This window comes from Rattus norvegicus, chromosome 20 (genome assembly GCF_036323735.1).
Source record: "Rattus norvegicus strain BN/NHsdMcwi chromosome 20, GRCr8, whole genome shotgun sequence".
Lineage (NCBI taxonomy): Eukaryota > Metazoa > Chordata > Mammalia > Rodentia > Muridae > Rattus > Rattus norvegicus.
The window spans coordinates 303,273-320,014 of record NC_086038.1 but is presented as its reverse complement, the minus strand read 5'-3'; the positions used below and the strand labels follow the sequence as shown (position 1 = coordinate 320,014).

Genomic DNA, 16,742 nt, shown 5'->3' with positions numbered 1-16,742 from the left:
GTGTCTCAGTCAATTTTGCTCCCAGTGGGACTCTTTTTCTCCTACTGGGTGGGCTCATCCAGGACTGATGTAAGGGTTTGTGTCTAGTCTTACTGCATATTGTTCTCAGTGCTCATTGATAACACTTGGAGGCTTACTCCTTTCTGAAATGAAATAGGAGCAGAGGATATGGGGGAAGAGAAGAATGTGTGTGTGTGTGTGTGTGTGTGTGTGTGTGTGTGTGTGTGTGTGTGTATGTGTGTGTAATTCAGAGGAGGGGAGGAAAAGTTGGTTATACATCTTAGAATAGAGAAATAAGGTTCTCCTATGAGGGAATTAATGCTAAAGGATATTACAAGTGGGATAGGCTTGTTCCAGTGCTTATCACAAAATAAAATACTCATTAAGAAGTTGTTTGAGGGATTGGATAGATGTCTAAGCAGGTAATAACATTGATTGTTCTTCTACGGGAACTGGGTTCTATCCCAAGTATTCACAGAGAGATCGCAATCATCATTAGTTTTAGTTCCAGGTATCCTTTGGCATTTTTGGCCTTTGTGGGCAACAGACACACATGTGGTGCACAGGGATATATAGAAGCAAAACACACATAGCAGTAGATAATTTTTAAAATTGTGTTGAAATTAAGTTGTAGGAATTATTAATTTTCTAACATTTTCTAACATTCAATGTTTTTTGGTCTCTGGTTTTTTTTTTTAATTTGTGCATCTGACCTAATGTGTAGTCATAGAACATGATTTTAATCTTGGTCTGAGTGTTTTCTTTGGGCCCTCACAGGATGGACCTGAGGTTTCAATGAAGAAAATCTTGAGAACTGCTTTTAACTATATATGTATGAAACACTTATAAATAAAATGTGTACATAAACTGTTATAGTCTTCAAAACATTGTTTGTTTTCTCTCCCTTGATTTTATTGTATCAGCCTTTCCTATAGCTAGGAAGTACTGGGATACATCCAGGAAATACAAAATTACTGGGATTTGAATGTCACTCTGTCTGAATTAAGATAACTACTGACAAAAGACTCTTGGAGTTAAAATATATTTAAAATTTCAATGTGAATAAAAAAAAAGTCCAAGTGTCCCAGATTGTTGCTCCAATTTTTACAATGAAAGAGAACATTGAACGCAGTTGGTAAATAAATACATCTAGAAGAAGAATGAGTTAATAATAATTTATCACAAATTATCTAATGTCAAAACTTCCACTAAATATTTATACAATAAAGCACATATATGACTCAAAAGAATAACACTGCAACAGTGGCTTAACTCATTTGGATTATAAATGGGGAATTTTGACAACTATAAAAATATGAAGAAAAAAATGTTAATAGTGTTAAAAGTTCTTGCTCAATCTAAGTATATAAAGGAGGTTTGTATATATCTCAAATATATTCATTTCACATGCAGAAGTTTTGACAATTTGGACCAGAATATTGAAATGGACCAGCTAATTTTCCATACTAAGATCTCAGACCTCTTAATCTAACTTCTCTGATTCCTGGAAATATTTCTATGATGTTTCAGTAATGCCTTTATCACTGCTCTTAAAATTAGCTCCTCGCCTTTATGTCACATGTATATTCAAATAATTCAAAACAACCTTTCAAATGTTGTATCAGAAATAGTAGTTAATCCTGAGCTGTTACAATAATTTGTGTGCATGTAGGAATATATTTGCATGTGAATGGTTGTGCATTCATGTTTCTGTTCTGTGTATGTATTCTAAAATCCAGACACTATGTCAAATTTTTCAATATTTTATTTCTACTTTATGTTTGGAGAATGTGCCTATAAGTAAACTTGGTGTTTATCAGTTCAGATTTGCAAGCTGTTTAGCCAACTCCAGAAAAATAACACTTTATTTTTTAACTAGAGTTTGGATTCTACAAATGTGTATCCCTTGCCACATTTTTACCAGATTACTGAAGGTAAAACGAAGGTCTTCAATATGGACTGAGTTGTTTCCTAACCATCACCATGACATTTCGAATGTGGAATGCCAATCCTGTGTTCCATAGTCCTAACCAATGAATTGGGAGGCTTTTCTAACTAACTCTTAATACTTCGTTCCTACAGAAGAGTGAGAGAATTGATTGCAGAGAATGAAACTGATCAATACAAGTCACCCAGAAGAGTTTATTCTACTTGGTTTTGCAGACCGTCCTTGGCTGGAACTTCCTCTCTTTATTATTCTTTTGGTAACATACCCCACAGCCTTGATTGGAAACATTGCCATCATTCTGGTGTCCATATTAGACCCCTGTCTCCACAGCCCCATGTATTTCTTCCTCACCAACCTCTCCTTTCTGGACATTTGCTACACCACAAGCATTGTGCCTCAGATGCTAACTAACCTTGGGAGCTCCACAAAGACCATCAGCTACATGAGGTGTGCAATTCAGCTTTATTTCTACCACACAATGGGGGTTGCAGAGTGTGTCCTCCTGGCTCTTATGTCCTTTGACCGATATGTAGCCATCTGCAGACCTCTACACTATACCCTCATAATGAATCAGCGTACCTGTCTCCTGTTAGTGTCCATTGTGTGGCTGACTGGAATTTCCTTTGCTATCACAGAGGCCACTGTAACTCTGCAATTGCCTCTATGTGGCCACAATAAACTGGATCACTTGGTGTGTGAGATTCCAGTTCTCATAAAAATTGCTTGTGGTGAAAAAGAAACAAATGAGCTTGCTCTGTCTGTGGTATCCATTTTTCTTTTAGCTGTTCCTCTGTGTTTAATTCTTGCCTCCTATGCTAGTATTGGGCATGCTGTCTTTAAAATCAAATCTTCAGAGGGAAGGAAAAAGGCCTTTGGGACATGTTCCTCTCATCTCATTGTAGTTCTCTTGTTCTATGGCCCAGCCATTAGCATGTATCTTCAGCCTCCCTCCTCTATTACAAAAGACCAACCCAAGTTCATGGCTCTCTTGTATGGAGTAGTAACTCCTACACTGAACCCCTTCATCTATACTCTGAGGAACAAGGATGTAAAGGGAGCATTAGGTAATCTATTCAGGAATATTTTTATGTCAAAGTGAATACTTTTGGACGTTTTATAAAATAATATACAAATTAGAGACTTTTTCTACAACTCATTCCCTGTACAAAACTCATCTTTCTTTTTATTTTTACATGTTCTTATAAGTCATGTCTCTTTCCTTGTGTTTCTTCTAATCATGCTAGACACTGGTTAATCTTGGATACTATTAAACAATATGGATACTCTGCTTAGAAAAAAGTTAAAATGCATTGTTTTGGTACATTAGAAATAGCTACTTTATTAAGTGCTAAAACAATCATTTAGTTTATAGTACAATTATGTTGTTTGAAGCTAATTGTCATGAAAACTGAAGAATAAACATTCATCCATTTTCTAAAAATTTTTCACTTGTGGAATAAATCCTTACATTTTTCAAACTGTGTTTTCTAATTCATTATTAAGTAGGGACTGCTTTTAATAAACTATTTTGGTAGTTTGTAGACTTTATTTATGTGCATATTTTTAAAAATACCCTGTAAAGTTTTCTTAAAGATAAATATGCATGAAATCTATATGAGGAATTGAGGAACATATAATTAAATACCAACAAGTATATGGTAAAGGATGAAAATATTACTTTCTTAAAACATTTATTTTAAATATCTTGATCAGTTAAATAGCAAAATACATTATGTAATGACAGCCTGGGAACATTTATATGCATATATTTGAGGCTAGATAGAATGCATTTCAAAGCATAACAGTTAGTAATTTGTAATTTGGATTGAAAGAGAACTTATTTAGTTCTACAATGTCAGTTGTTATAAATATGTAAATTTCACATAAGGATATTCAAAATTTACATCAACCTCAGTTGAGAAATCTAGGACAGTTCCAGGACAAACCCTGAAAATTTAACTTTCATCATTAAATGACCTATACTTCAGTAAAATAAATTTATGGCTTATGAAATTATGTGGTATTGGATTAATTTATGAATAATTAAATAAGGTTCATAATAAAGAGCTGAATATGAGTGAAAAATGTAAGATGTGTCAGTTTTCTTTACCTGGATGGTAACATTTTTTACCAATTGTCATGGATTGCCCATAATGGCATAATATCAGGATAAGCTACTGTATTTAGTACCTGTCTGTCAGATCTGTTTCTAACAATTAAAGTAGTTGTATCCTAACTTTTATGATGAAGTCAGAAACTGTTTTCTACGTAATTCTTTAATTTTTTAATTTTTGTGCAAAGAAAATCAATTCCATAATATTATATTTCTTGCCAAAAGGAGAATGAGTTTAAACCAAAAATAACCAAATAATACAATCAAGTTGGGGAACTATTTGTTCCACAGATGCATCTTGCAATCTCTTTCCTAATAAAGTTTACACTTTATCTGCTAACGTTTATAGGCGTAGGCATAATGTCATTGTGCACTGTGTGACAATTAAAATGCTAATTTCATTCTCATATGTATCTGGTTGCAATCATTATTCAGAGATTCTCCTGTCTCAATCTTGTATAAATATCAGCTTCTCATTTATTCCCTCTTGAGTTAAAATTTTCTTAAATAAATAACTCTTTATATATATAATATTCTTTTACAGACCAGTTTTCCTAACGCTCCCGGTCCACCTTCTGACTGTTCCACATTCCATATCCTTCTCCCCCGTCTTCACAAGGATGTCTCTACCCGCCTGACCCTGCACCCCAGCAGATTTCCCCATCCACAGGGGCATCCACTCTCTTGAGGGTTAGGTGTATCTTCTCGGACTGAAACCAGACCCTGCTGTATAAGTGTTGGGAGCCTTATATCAGCTGATGTATGCTGCCTGCTTGGTGGCCCAGTGTCTGAGAGATCTCAGGGTCCAGATTAGTTGAGACTGCTGATCCTCCTACAGGGGAGTCATCCTCAGCTTCTTCCAGCTTTTCCCTAATTCAACCACAGGGGTCAGCAGCTTCTGTCCATTGCTTGTGTGTAAATATCTGCTTCCAACTCTTTCGGCTGCTTGTTGCCTCTTTCGAAGGGCAGTCATGATGGGCCCCTTCTTGTGAGCACACCATAGCCTCAGTAATAACCTCAGGCTTTGGGGCCTCCCCTTGAGCTGGATCCGAATTCGGGCCTGTTGCTAGACCTTCTTTTCCTCAGGCTCTTCTCAATTTTTTCCCTGCAGTTCTTTCAGACAGGAACGATTCTGCGTCAGGGTTTTTGACTGTGGAATGGCAATCCCATCCCTCACTTGATGCCCTGTCTTTCTCCTAGGGGTGGGCTCTACAAGTTCCCTCTCCCCACTGAAGGGCATTTCATTTAAGATTCCTGCCTTTGAGTCCTGAGGGTCGTTCACCTCCTAGGTCTCTTGTACATTCTAGAAGGTCCTCCCAACCTCCTCCCTCCTGTAACTTTTTCTTTGTTATGGGCCATTGATCTGTCTACACAAACTTGTCAGTAAACCATTTTAAGGGTAGAACCACTGATATTTAACCAGTGCCCCTCCTCCTTATAAAAATTGAAACTCAGTGTCTTTTATATCCCGTGTTTGGACCATTTGTACACCCTGGGATAGTTTTGATGACATCTATCAATACCTTCCCCAGAAACATCTACCATTTCACCCTTCATTTCATCATGGGCTGCCTCTTAGATTGCAGGAAATTGATCTAAGTAAATTACTGTTTTAAAAGATCACTTCTTCAAAAATATATGCGTAAGTCAGCCACATAAGGCATTAATGTTCCTGTTTGACCTTCCATTCCCATACATTTAACTCATCTCATGATTTAACTAAGATAACTTTTCAATACCTAGAATCTGTATACAAACCTTGTAAACTGGCCATGCTAAATTCTATATGTTTTGTGATTTAATAATTACTTCAGCCTCCATCTCCACCAAATTTTCTATTACAATACCATTGCAATAATTGCAATTTTTAATTTTGGCTTCTGAACACTAACAACACTTTGCAAGTGCACAGTTTCTAGTACTTTCAAGTCCCCAATTCTTCCTACATGAATGGTTTTATCATTGATGTAAGCAAACAGTAACAACTGAAAAACATATCATCTGCATTAAATTGCTGTTCTCTTTGTACATAAGCTATAATTTTAATTCTCCCTTGAAATCTTCACGTATAATTCCTGGGTACACAATGCATCCTTGCAAGGTCAGTCCACTCCCTCCAAGATCATTGGTGCAGTACCTGAGGACAGAGGATCATAAACAATAAGAGCTATTTTATAATTTTGAATTTTAAGCAATTGATGAGGTGTTTACCAGTGGCCAAGTCAAGAGCTCTGCTGATTGCAGTAGTGTGAATTAAATCGCCAATGCCATGTTAAGACTTTTTGGTGTGCATGTTTCTCCTTAGCTGCAATAGCTCATAACTTTTGCTGCAGAACCCTGAGTCTGACTTCAAAGGCCATTTCCTGATGGGAAGACTGTACTTTACATTTCCCTTTTGGACCTATAGTCATTTTCCCAGTGGCAGGCAACCTTTCCACATAACCTGCACAACCCTGGATGCTTAGGCCTCTTTCTGGTTTTTATTAAGAAAAAACATTGTTCGTACAAATGCCTTGTTCATGATTTTGTTGCCAATAATCACATTTCCCACACATAATGCACCAGGCATTTTGAGGTCTGAGACCTTTGGTGGTTTGTTCACAGTCCCTTTGCAAGTAACCGTATTTCCTGCAATTAAAGCACTGGACATTTTGATATCAGATACCTTTAACAATGGCTTTGTGGGAAAATTACTAATTACTGTACGTCAAAGCCTAATATTGCCTGGATAGCATTCTGGGACTCTGCACATGATGGAGTATTCTCTTTGTTGACAGAGTTTCTCCTTCTTTCACCTCTTCCTGGATGTTCTAATTGCCCACACTCACGTCTACCTTAGGAATGTCATAGCCTCAACTAGTTTATAGGATCAATTTTCTTCCTCCTGTAAAAACTTATTCAACCAGTACCTGAGATTCCAGAAATTTGCTTCCCCATGCTAATGATGTATGTCACAAAACCTAAACCCCCCAAAAATGACTTTTGCCCATCCTGGATATCCCTGTCTTCAGTTCCCCAAGAGTTGATGAGTCTTTAATGAGCCTAAGTAAAATTGATCTGAGTACTGACAAAGCTGTCTTGGGGTGGTCATTCACTGTATATATTACAGGGCTTCTGAACCTCCTGTTTGACAATCTCTGCTAACACTGCCCTCATGGAGTTTATCTACCGAACTCCAAGAGTAGGGAATCCCACAAATTTTAATCTATTATATTAGCATGGTACCTGTTAGAACCAGTATTGGTCATATCCCTTATTCACTCATCTATTGGTGATACCTGCAGCTTTAATGATCTGACAACTTTTTACATTCAGTATTTGAATTTTCAAACACCAAGGTCTCTATGAACACTTGCTTAGTGTGAAGATCTGATTTGGCTTTGTTCACAGCTGAGACTAATCTTTGTACAATTTTGGTAAAGCAGTTTACTCTAGAGCCTTATATAATCTTTGTAAATGAGAGGAACTGTTTTCCTGGGTTCCTTACCTTTTCCCAAAACTCTTAAGTCACAAAGTGATATTATTCTATACTAGCATCTACATATTGAATCAGTTCTTATATATCATAGTGCTAACATTCACTTAGCAACTAGTCTTTCTTATATTCATTCCTTTCAATATACTTTACTGTTCAATATATGTACCTGCTTCCCTCCAACATATTATCCATTGCAAAGGGGAACTAGCATATAGTATCAATTCCTTCCAGTCATGGGGAATAATTCTATTTTGAGTAGCCCAGTTACTTAGAATTTATTTCAGAGAAGGCTAGTGCAGCCCACATGAAATCATGACTTTTTTAAAATGCCTTAGAGCTACCAATTCTATAGGACACCCCCTTATCTTGTATTACTTTTTTCCACACCATTAGGAGGCACATGTGATGTGATTGCTGGGAAAGCTGATGATGATCTCAGAATGCCAGGTGGTCCAGATCTCGTGCGAATGGCCAATCAGTGGCAGTTCTAAATTGATGCCTCAGTCATTTGAGGTCGCCCATTCCTAACAATGCCTGTTTTTCCAGGAGATGGAAGTGAGAAGGCCCATAGACCCAGCATTGAGCCCAACACAAGTGACCAAGAAAAAAATCATTTCTAATTATATTCTGATTTCTGCTACATGCATAGATTAGTAACTAGGCCAGGTTTCTTTCTGACACCTAATGGGAGCAGATGCAGAGACCCACAGACAAACTAAACCCTTCAGAAGAGGGGCGGGAAGGATTGGAGCTTCCAGAGGGATCAAGAACACCACAACACCACAGCCCACAGAATGACCTAAAGCAGGGCTCTTATAGGCTCACAAAGACTGAAGTGGCAATCATGGAGCCTGCATGGGTCTGCATGAGTCTTTGGTAGGATCTTTTTCAGTTTGAGATGTCTTCAAGTAAAAATAAGAAATTGATGAGTTGTTTTGCTGATTAAGAGAGCTTCCTATTCTTCCAAGGATTTGAGTTTAGTTTTTAGCAACCACGTTATCCTGTAATTCCAGCCTCTGGGAATCCAACATTCTCTTCGAGCAACTGCAGGCACCTGTGCACATGTGGAACACACTCAAACAGATGCATCCACACAAATAAAAATAAATAAAGTTTCATACTAAATAAAAGAGGCCTGTAGTGAAGTTCAAAAGTTATTTAATTTGCAGGATGCTCATGTTTCAACTCTCAGTACAATCTTAAGTAAATCAGTACAGTGAAAATGTAAGAAAAATTGCTGAAGTGGAAACTTTTGGTTTCTTCGCAGAATCAGTTGTGCCATGTGTTTTTCTGGAAATGGTCTTATTAGAGGATGTTTTTGCTGATGCAGACACATGGGTGGATGGTTTCCTGACAACAGACATGTGGTATTTTTCTGGAAGCTGCCTGAAAAGGGGACAGGTGATCTTTTGCTAGAGAGGATACTTGAGAGAACATGTCATGTTTGGAAATGGTATAAATATAACAGCCTATTGTCCACCATTGTCCTATAGTGGACAACGCTATGTGGTATTGGTTTTCCTTGCCAGTCTTTGCAGGTCTCCAATGGGCTTTGCTGATGCTGTGTTTTTTTACTGAGAATTCTGTGTGATACTGGTTTTCCTTGCAACTCTTTTCTGATCATTGTGTGTCATGACTTTGTTAACAGAAAAGGACCAAAAAGCTTATGGTGGAATTCTGGTGGCTTCTTGACACTTCTGTGGACTCTGGACAATTGGCAGAGGTTCATGGTATCTTCTGGATCAAAGTGCTAATGTCGATTTGTGAATGGTGTTTGTAAGTGGATCGAGCTACTGCTGATGAGTCATGTGAACTAAACTGCTGAGATCCTGACTACATGTATTGGATTTGCCTTGAAGGACTAGTTCCTATCAGGTGCATATCTTCCATTGGCCTATGAATCTTTCCTTTTCACTATCTCTTGTGGGTGGTAGGCTAGAAGGGAGTCTAGAAACATTTAAATAAAATTATTAAAGTAGGTTTTGATGTTTTATTTTGTTAGTATTGTGGTTCTTTCTCACAAATAAATTGTATTATACTTCTCAAGAAAATGACTATTAAACGAATTTAATGCCACCAGCCTGTCCAGGCTGGAATGAGTTGGAGTGGGACGCATCGTTAGACATACTTTTAAAGACTGATGGTCTTTGGACATCGAGCTCTGTATATTAAATGCTTACTGATGCCTTCTAAAAAAATCCTAAAAACCTTCTTTCTGCTTCTTTAAAACTACTGGCTCCTGGGTTGGGGATTTAGCTCAGTGGTAGAGCGTTTGCCTAGCAAGTGCAAGGCCCTGGGTTCGGTCCCCAGCTCCAAAAAAAAACAAAACAAAACAAAACAAAAAAAACAAACAAACAAACAAACAAAAAAAACTACTGGCTTCTTTCTTTTTAACTCTTTGCTTTATTAAACATTAACTTTCTGTGCTTTATTTAACTCTTTGTGCTTTAATGCATGCTTGGGAAACAACTCTTCTTAAGGTTCTGAGTTAAAATTCTTATCTGTTTCTTAAAGTTCTTTGTTTCATTAGATGCTGAAAACTTAATACTTTAATACTTTTCTGTGCTTCATTAAGAACTAGAGAAATACAACTCTTTATTACTTGTACTTTAATAAGCACTAATATCTGGCAATAGAATCATGCTGTTAAGCATCAAGGAATTAAATAAAAGGATAATTGCTAGTGCTCCTTTTACTTTTACTTGTGAGTCAGCCAAAAGTTTCTTTGGCTACGGTGGTTAATTCTCTGTGAACCAGAGAAGAAGAGAAGAAAAATATTTGAGATGCTTTATACAGGCAAATATGCACAGACACAAATACATTCATATACACACACTCTGGCCAGACCCAGACTATCTGTCACAATTAACTCCACAAATATTTATGCATCCTTACAAATATATGTATACCTATACACATACATATAGACAAAGAAACATAACTTTGTGTGGGTGGATGGATGGATGGATGGATGGAGGGATGGAGGGAAGAAAGGAGGGATGAGGGCTGCATGTATGGGACAGTGCTGCCCAAGGCAAACTATTCAACCAAAACCTTTTTTTTCTATTCCCAGATCATTTTATACCTTCTTTGACCAAAAGTTCTTCAGAAAATTACCACTGAGATCAAATGTTATGTAGAGTGGGAGTTATAGAAGGATGTTGATATTAAATTCAAAGGAGCATTTTGCTTTATGTACTTGTTATAAGCTCAAAGTAATAGTTCTTTCATAGCCTTGCCTTATAATAGTGCACATGCATGATTTTGTCCTTGGACTTATATATTTTACCTTGAACACAAATTTGCCCCAAGTCTATTTCACTTTTTAGAGTAATTATGACAACCCGTTGCATTTTTTTATTATGCAGCCTTTACTTACTATTATGAGAATGGGCTCATTCTATTCTTGATTCTAACTTTATGCCATTTTTCTAGCAACTGAGACCATCTCTAAAAGCTTTCGTCATAAAAGCATTAGATCGAATTAGGAATTCTATAGGATCATTATGTATTTGTGCACATGGCCACATGCCAAGATAGAATATCTCCACACGTCTGCAGAATTCTGTGCGAAAGGATGGGTCAACACATAGTGATTATTATATATTTAATAATTATGGGAAAAGCATATTTTCAAGTAATCTTTCTTCAATTGCCATCTCCTCGGCCATGCCTAAAGGAGCAAATCTGTCAGCTTTACAGTCCATGGCAGAAGCATCTCAGGAAGATCACCTGCTAATCTTTAGGTTTAACAAGATGGCTCCTGGCATTTTAACTACCAAATTGTTTCTCAATCAGCATATTGAAGAAATCAGGGGTCTAATCAATAACTGAAAAAGGAAGCTAACATCTTCACTCAAAGAAAATGAACTATTCTTCACTTTGGGGAGACCTACCTCAAGGTTTTTGAGCTAAGAATTCTCAGCCTCTTCAAGTCAGGAATAGGAAACCCATGTGCCAGCATCTGTAGTTATCCGTGGGATCTCTCAACCTTCTACCCTAATCTTCTCACTGCTCCTTTTTCTCTTTGTTCTTTAGTGTATAAATGAGAGGGAGTTGGAGTTATTACACTGTAGAAAAGGGTGAGAAGCCACAGCCCCCTGTACCCAGATCCTCTGTGGAGAGAGCTGATCTCCTAGAAATAATGACACCTGAGAGCACAAGTGAAACCACCATGTCTGCTCACATTGCTGGCCCAAGATGAACCCTCACAAAGCCCTCAGGACACAGAAATCGAGGCTCAATCTGGCACCTGATCCTCCCCATTTCTGCCTGTACCCAGAGTTGACCCTGTGTCACAGCACTCTGTACATAGATCTTGCTGGGAGAAAGCTGGTCTCCCAAGCGTGCTGACACTCTCACCTGAGAGCACAGGTGAGACCACCACTTATGCTCACATATCTGGCCCAAAAGGAAATCCCCTGGACTCCTCAGGACACAGGCACTAAGGAGCAGTCTGGGACACGAACTTTCTGGTTTCTCTCTAAGCCTTGAGCTGACTCAGTGCCACAGCTCTCTGTACCCAGACCCCACGGGGAGAGGGCTGCTCTCCCAGTAGTTGTGACTCACAGGCTTATAGCAGGGTCAAGCCACTGTCAGACACAGCTAGACCAGCTAACACCAGAGACAACCTCATGATGAGAGGGAAGCACAGGAACCTAAGCAACAGAAACCAAGACTACTGGGTGCCATCAGAGCCCAGTTCTTCCATCAAAAGAATACAGGATATTCAAACACATTGAAAAAGCAAGATTTGGATTTAAATTGTGATAAAATACCAAATAGAATTTTTCTTGGTATTGGTAGATTATTTGCTGTGGGTAAATTCAGTGGCTATTATTTTTATTATTCTTATGGTTTGAATTTTCCTTCTTTCTTATAATAGAGAAAATTAAAACTTAAAATCTTATATGATATCCTTAATGTAATGTACAATATCGTTCTCATTTAAATTTCTCAGGATAACTGATTCAAAGAAGCTCATCTTTAACTGTGTGCTTTTTAGTGGATGTTCAGTGTGTGGAGAAACACAATCAATTTATTTCAAATGCTTCCCACTGCACAAAATATTGTCTTCTCCCCTCAGCACACCAGGTAACTAACTGCAGGAGAAGCATGTCCTCAGAGAACTCTTTCCCAGGGAACTTTGTGTAGTCACAGAGGAAAATGTTAAATGAGATGTCTGTAAAAACAATGCACAGGACTCTTGGGGATAGCAAAGAAACACAACATAAAAGCCTTCTTGATATTCTCTATTAATGTTTTCCTAACTTGAGCTTTCCCTCCTTCTTGATCCTTTCTATGAACTAAGTACCTGAGAGTTCTGAAGCAAATCTTAAACTCTCATCTTCATACTAGAATCTCTCTGCCTGTAAAAAGGAAAAACTGAAATATCTTTCCCTTATATTTATTTTTAATCAAATAAAGGGGATTTATCAAAATAAGATTAAGTGAAGAGACATCTGTATTGAATGAGATGCAATCCTAGGAAAGGTTGCAGTATCTAATTACTACATAGAAAGACAGCTTCATTTCAAAGAAACCACTCATAAGCTTTGTCTGTGTCTATTTCAGTGGCCCTAGGAACAACTTAGGTAAGTTTCTATAACCCGTATATTTCTCAGTTGTTGATTATGTGAGTGAAGTATTGATGTTTAATTAGTTGATATCATAAAATCATGTTTAAAATCAGATTAATCTTGTTCATGAGTTTCATCTAAAGCTTTAGTCTATGATTAAAAAAATACTATTTAATGAAGGGCGTTTAAAAATAAAGACAGCTTTTTACAATGTATAAAGCCAAATTACTGTAATATAAACAAAATGACATGTCTAATCAAATGTGAATATAATATGCTGGTATGAAAATGCAACATGCCAAGACCAACAGCCTGCCTTTGATCAGGGATTTTAAACACTGATTCCCTGTGAGTTGAAATTGTGTCACATTGCTGAATAAGAAAATTAAAGCCTCTCTCCTTTCTCCTGTTCCAGACCACCCATGAAACCTATTCTATTTCCCCTTCCCAGGGAGATTCATGCATTCCCTGTAGACCACTCCTCTTAACCTAACTTCTCTGGACCTGTGTACTGTGTTATTATCCTTTACTTAATAGTTAATATCCACTTCTAAGTGGGTACATATCAAGTTTGTCTCTTTGGTTCCAGTTGCCTTACTTGGGTTGATTTTTTTCTACCTCCATCCACTTTTTTGGACTCTGATTAATAATAGTGAGGTGCCTCTGTCAATTTTGCTGCCTGTGGGACCCATTTTCTCCTACTGAGTGGCCTCATCCAGCCTTGATGTAAGGGTTTGTGTCTAGTCTTACCGCATCTTGTTCTCAGTGCTCATTGATATCACTTGGAGGCTTACTCCTTTCTGAAAGGAAATAGGAGCAGAGGATGTTGGTGGGAAGAGGAAGTGAGTGTTTGTGTGTGTGTGTGTGTGTGTGTGTGTGTGTGTGTGTGTGTGTGTGTGTGTATAAATGGGAGGAGTGGAGGAAAAGGAGGTTATATATCTTAAAGTACAGAAATAAGGTTCTCTTATGTGGGAACAAGTTCCAAAGGATCTTAAGTGTGGGAAAGGCTTGTTCCAGTGCTTATCACAAAATAAAAAACTCGTTAAGAAGTTGTTTGAGGGATTGGATAGGTGCCTCGGCGGTTAATAATATTGATTGCTTGTCTACAGGAACTGGCTTTTATCCCCAGTATTCATGTGGAGGCTCACAATCATCATTAATTTTTATTACAAGTATCCTTTGGCATTTTTTGGCCTCTGTGTGCACTAGACACACATGTGGTACACAGGCATATATGGAAGAAAAACACCCAGAGCAGTTGATGATTTTTTTAAATTGCATTAATATTAAGTTGTAGGAATTATTACTTTTCCAACACACAGGATTATTTGTTTTCTGTTTTTTTAATTTATGCATCTTACCTAATGTGTGGTCATAGAACATGATTTATATCTTGGTCTGAGTGACTTCTTTGGCCCTCCCAAGTTGGCGTTGAGGTTTCAATGAATCAAAGATTGAGAACTGCTTTTAACTATAAGGAAATGATCTCCTATGGAGTTGCTAACTGCCTAGAGAAGTAACTCAGATTTATTAATGGATGTTATCATAACATAACATTTGAATATTCATTTTATGTCAGAGATGAGTTTATAAGAAACTCTCATAAATAAAATGTGTACATAAACCATTATAGCTTTCAAAGCATTGTTTTACTCTGTTCCTTGATTTTATTGTATCAGCATTTACTGTACCTAGAAAGCACTGGGATACATCCAGGAAATACAAAATTACTGGGATTTGAATGTCACTCTGAATAGAGATATCAACTGACAAAAGACTCTTGGAGTTAAAATATATTTAAAATATCAATGTGAATAACATAAAAATCAATGTGGTCCAGACTGCTGGCAGATTTTTATAATAAGAGAGAACATTGAACTCGGTAAAAAATACATCTAGAAGATGAATGAGTTAATAATAATTTATCACAAATTATCTAATGTCAAAACTTCCCCTAAATAGTTATACAATAAAGCACATACATGACACAAAAGAACAACACTGTAACAGTGGCTTAACTCATTTGGCTTATAAATGGGGATTTTTGACCATTGCACAAATGTGAAGAAAAAAATGTGAATAGTGTTTAAACAACTTGCTCAATCTCAAGTATATAAGGAGGTTTGTATATATCTCAAGTATATTCGTTTCACATGCAGAAGTTTTAATAATTTATCCCAGAAAATAGAAATGGACCAGCCAGTTTTCCATACTAAGATCTCAGAACTCTCTTTTCCAACTTCTCTGACTGATTCCTGGAACTATTTCTATGACATTTCAGCAATGCCTTTATCACTGCTCTTAAAATTAGCTCCTCAACTTTATGTCACATGTATAGTCAGATAACTCAAATTTTGTATCTGAAATAGAAGTTAATGCAGAGTTGTTACAATATTTTGTGTGCATGTAGGAATATATTTGCATATGAATGGTTGTGCAACCATGATTCTGTTCTGTGTATGTGTTGTGCATAAAAAATCCATTGACTATGTCAAATTTTTCTATATTTTATTTCTTCTTTATGTTTGGAGACTGTGCTTACAAGTAAACCTGGAGCTCATCAATTCAGCTACACTAAGTAGTCAGTAGGCTCCAGGAAAGAACAAGTTTTCTCTTACCTTGAGCTGAGATTATAGAAATGTGTTTTCATTGCCAACATTTTTCCCTAATTATTGAAGATTAAACCCAGGTCCTCTTGCTTTGGCACAGACCTCTATATAGGTTCAGCTGTCTCCTAAATTTCACCCAACAAATTTCTTTTTTTTTTGACTTTTATTGAATATTTTCTTTATTTACATTTATTTATTTACATTTCTTTATTCACTTTGACGTTTTCCCCTCCAGAAAACCCTATCCTATACTCCCTCCCCCTACTTCTATGAGGATTCTCATCCACTCATCCACTGGCTTCCTCCTGCTTTCCCACCCTGGAATTCCCCTACTCTAGGACATTGAGCCTTCACAGGACCAAAGGCCTCCCATTGAAGGCCAACAAGGCCATCCTCTGCTACATATGCAGCTGAAGCCATGGGTCACTCCATGTGTACCCTTGGGTTGGTAGTTTAGTACATGAGAGCTCTGGGAGGTCTGGTTGGTTGATATTGCTGTTCTTCTTATGGGGTTCCAAACTCTTCAGCTCCTTCATTCCTTTAACTTGTCCACTGCGGACCCCATTCTCAGACCAATGGTTGGCAGCGAGCATCCACCTCTGTATTTGTCAGGGTCTGGCAGAGCTTCTAAGGAGACAGAGATATCAGGCTCATGTCAGCATGCACTTCTTGGCATCCTCAGTAGTATCTGAGTTTGGAGACTGTATATGGGATAGATCCCCATGTGGGACAGTCTCTGGATGGCCTTTTTTTCAGTCTCAGCTCTACATTTTGTCTTAGTATTTCTTGCTGTGAGTAATTTGTTCACCCTTCTTAAAAGGACTGAACTAACCACGCTTTGCTCTTACTTCTTGATTTTCATGTGCTTTGTAAACTGTAATTTCACGCATGACATCTCAAATATGGAAGGCAACCCTGGTTTCTACAGTTATAACCAATGAACAATGAGACTTTGCTATACCTATAACTGACTTTTGCAATAACTCTTTACTATAGGTGAATCAGATTGCAGAGA

The 16,742-nt window shown here is 37.4% G+C and overlaps 1 protein-coding gene across 1 annotated transcript; it reads left to right on the top strand.

The window, feature by feature from the left end:
- Positions 1 to 2,108: 2,108 nt before the first annotated feature.
- On the top strand, positions 2,109 to 3,047 carry LOC120098956 (olfactory receptor 2B11-like). Its single transcript, NM_001402100.1, has one exon. The coding sequence runs from the start codon at positions 2,109 to 2,111 to the stop codon at positions 3,045 to 3,047; it is 939 nt and encodes a 312-aa protein (NP_001389029.1).

Excerpts from the sequence above, each read along its gene's own strand:
- LOC120098956 (NM_001402100.1), top strand. The coding sequence starts at position 2,109 with ATGAAACTGATCAATACAAGTCACCCAGAAGAGTTTATTCTACTTGGT.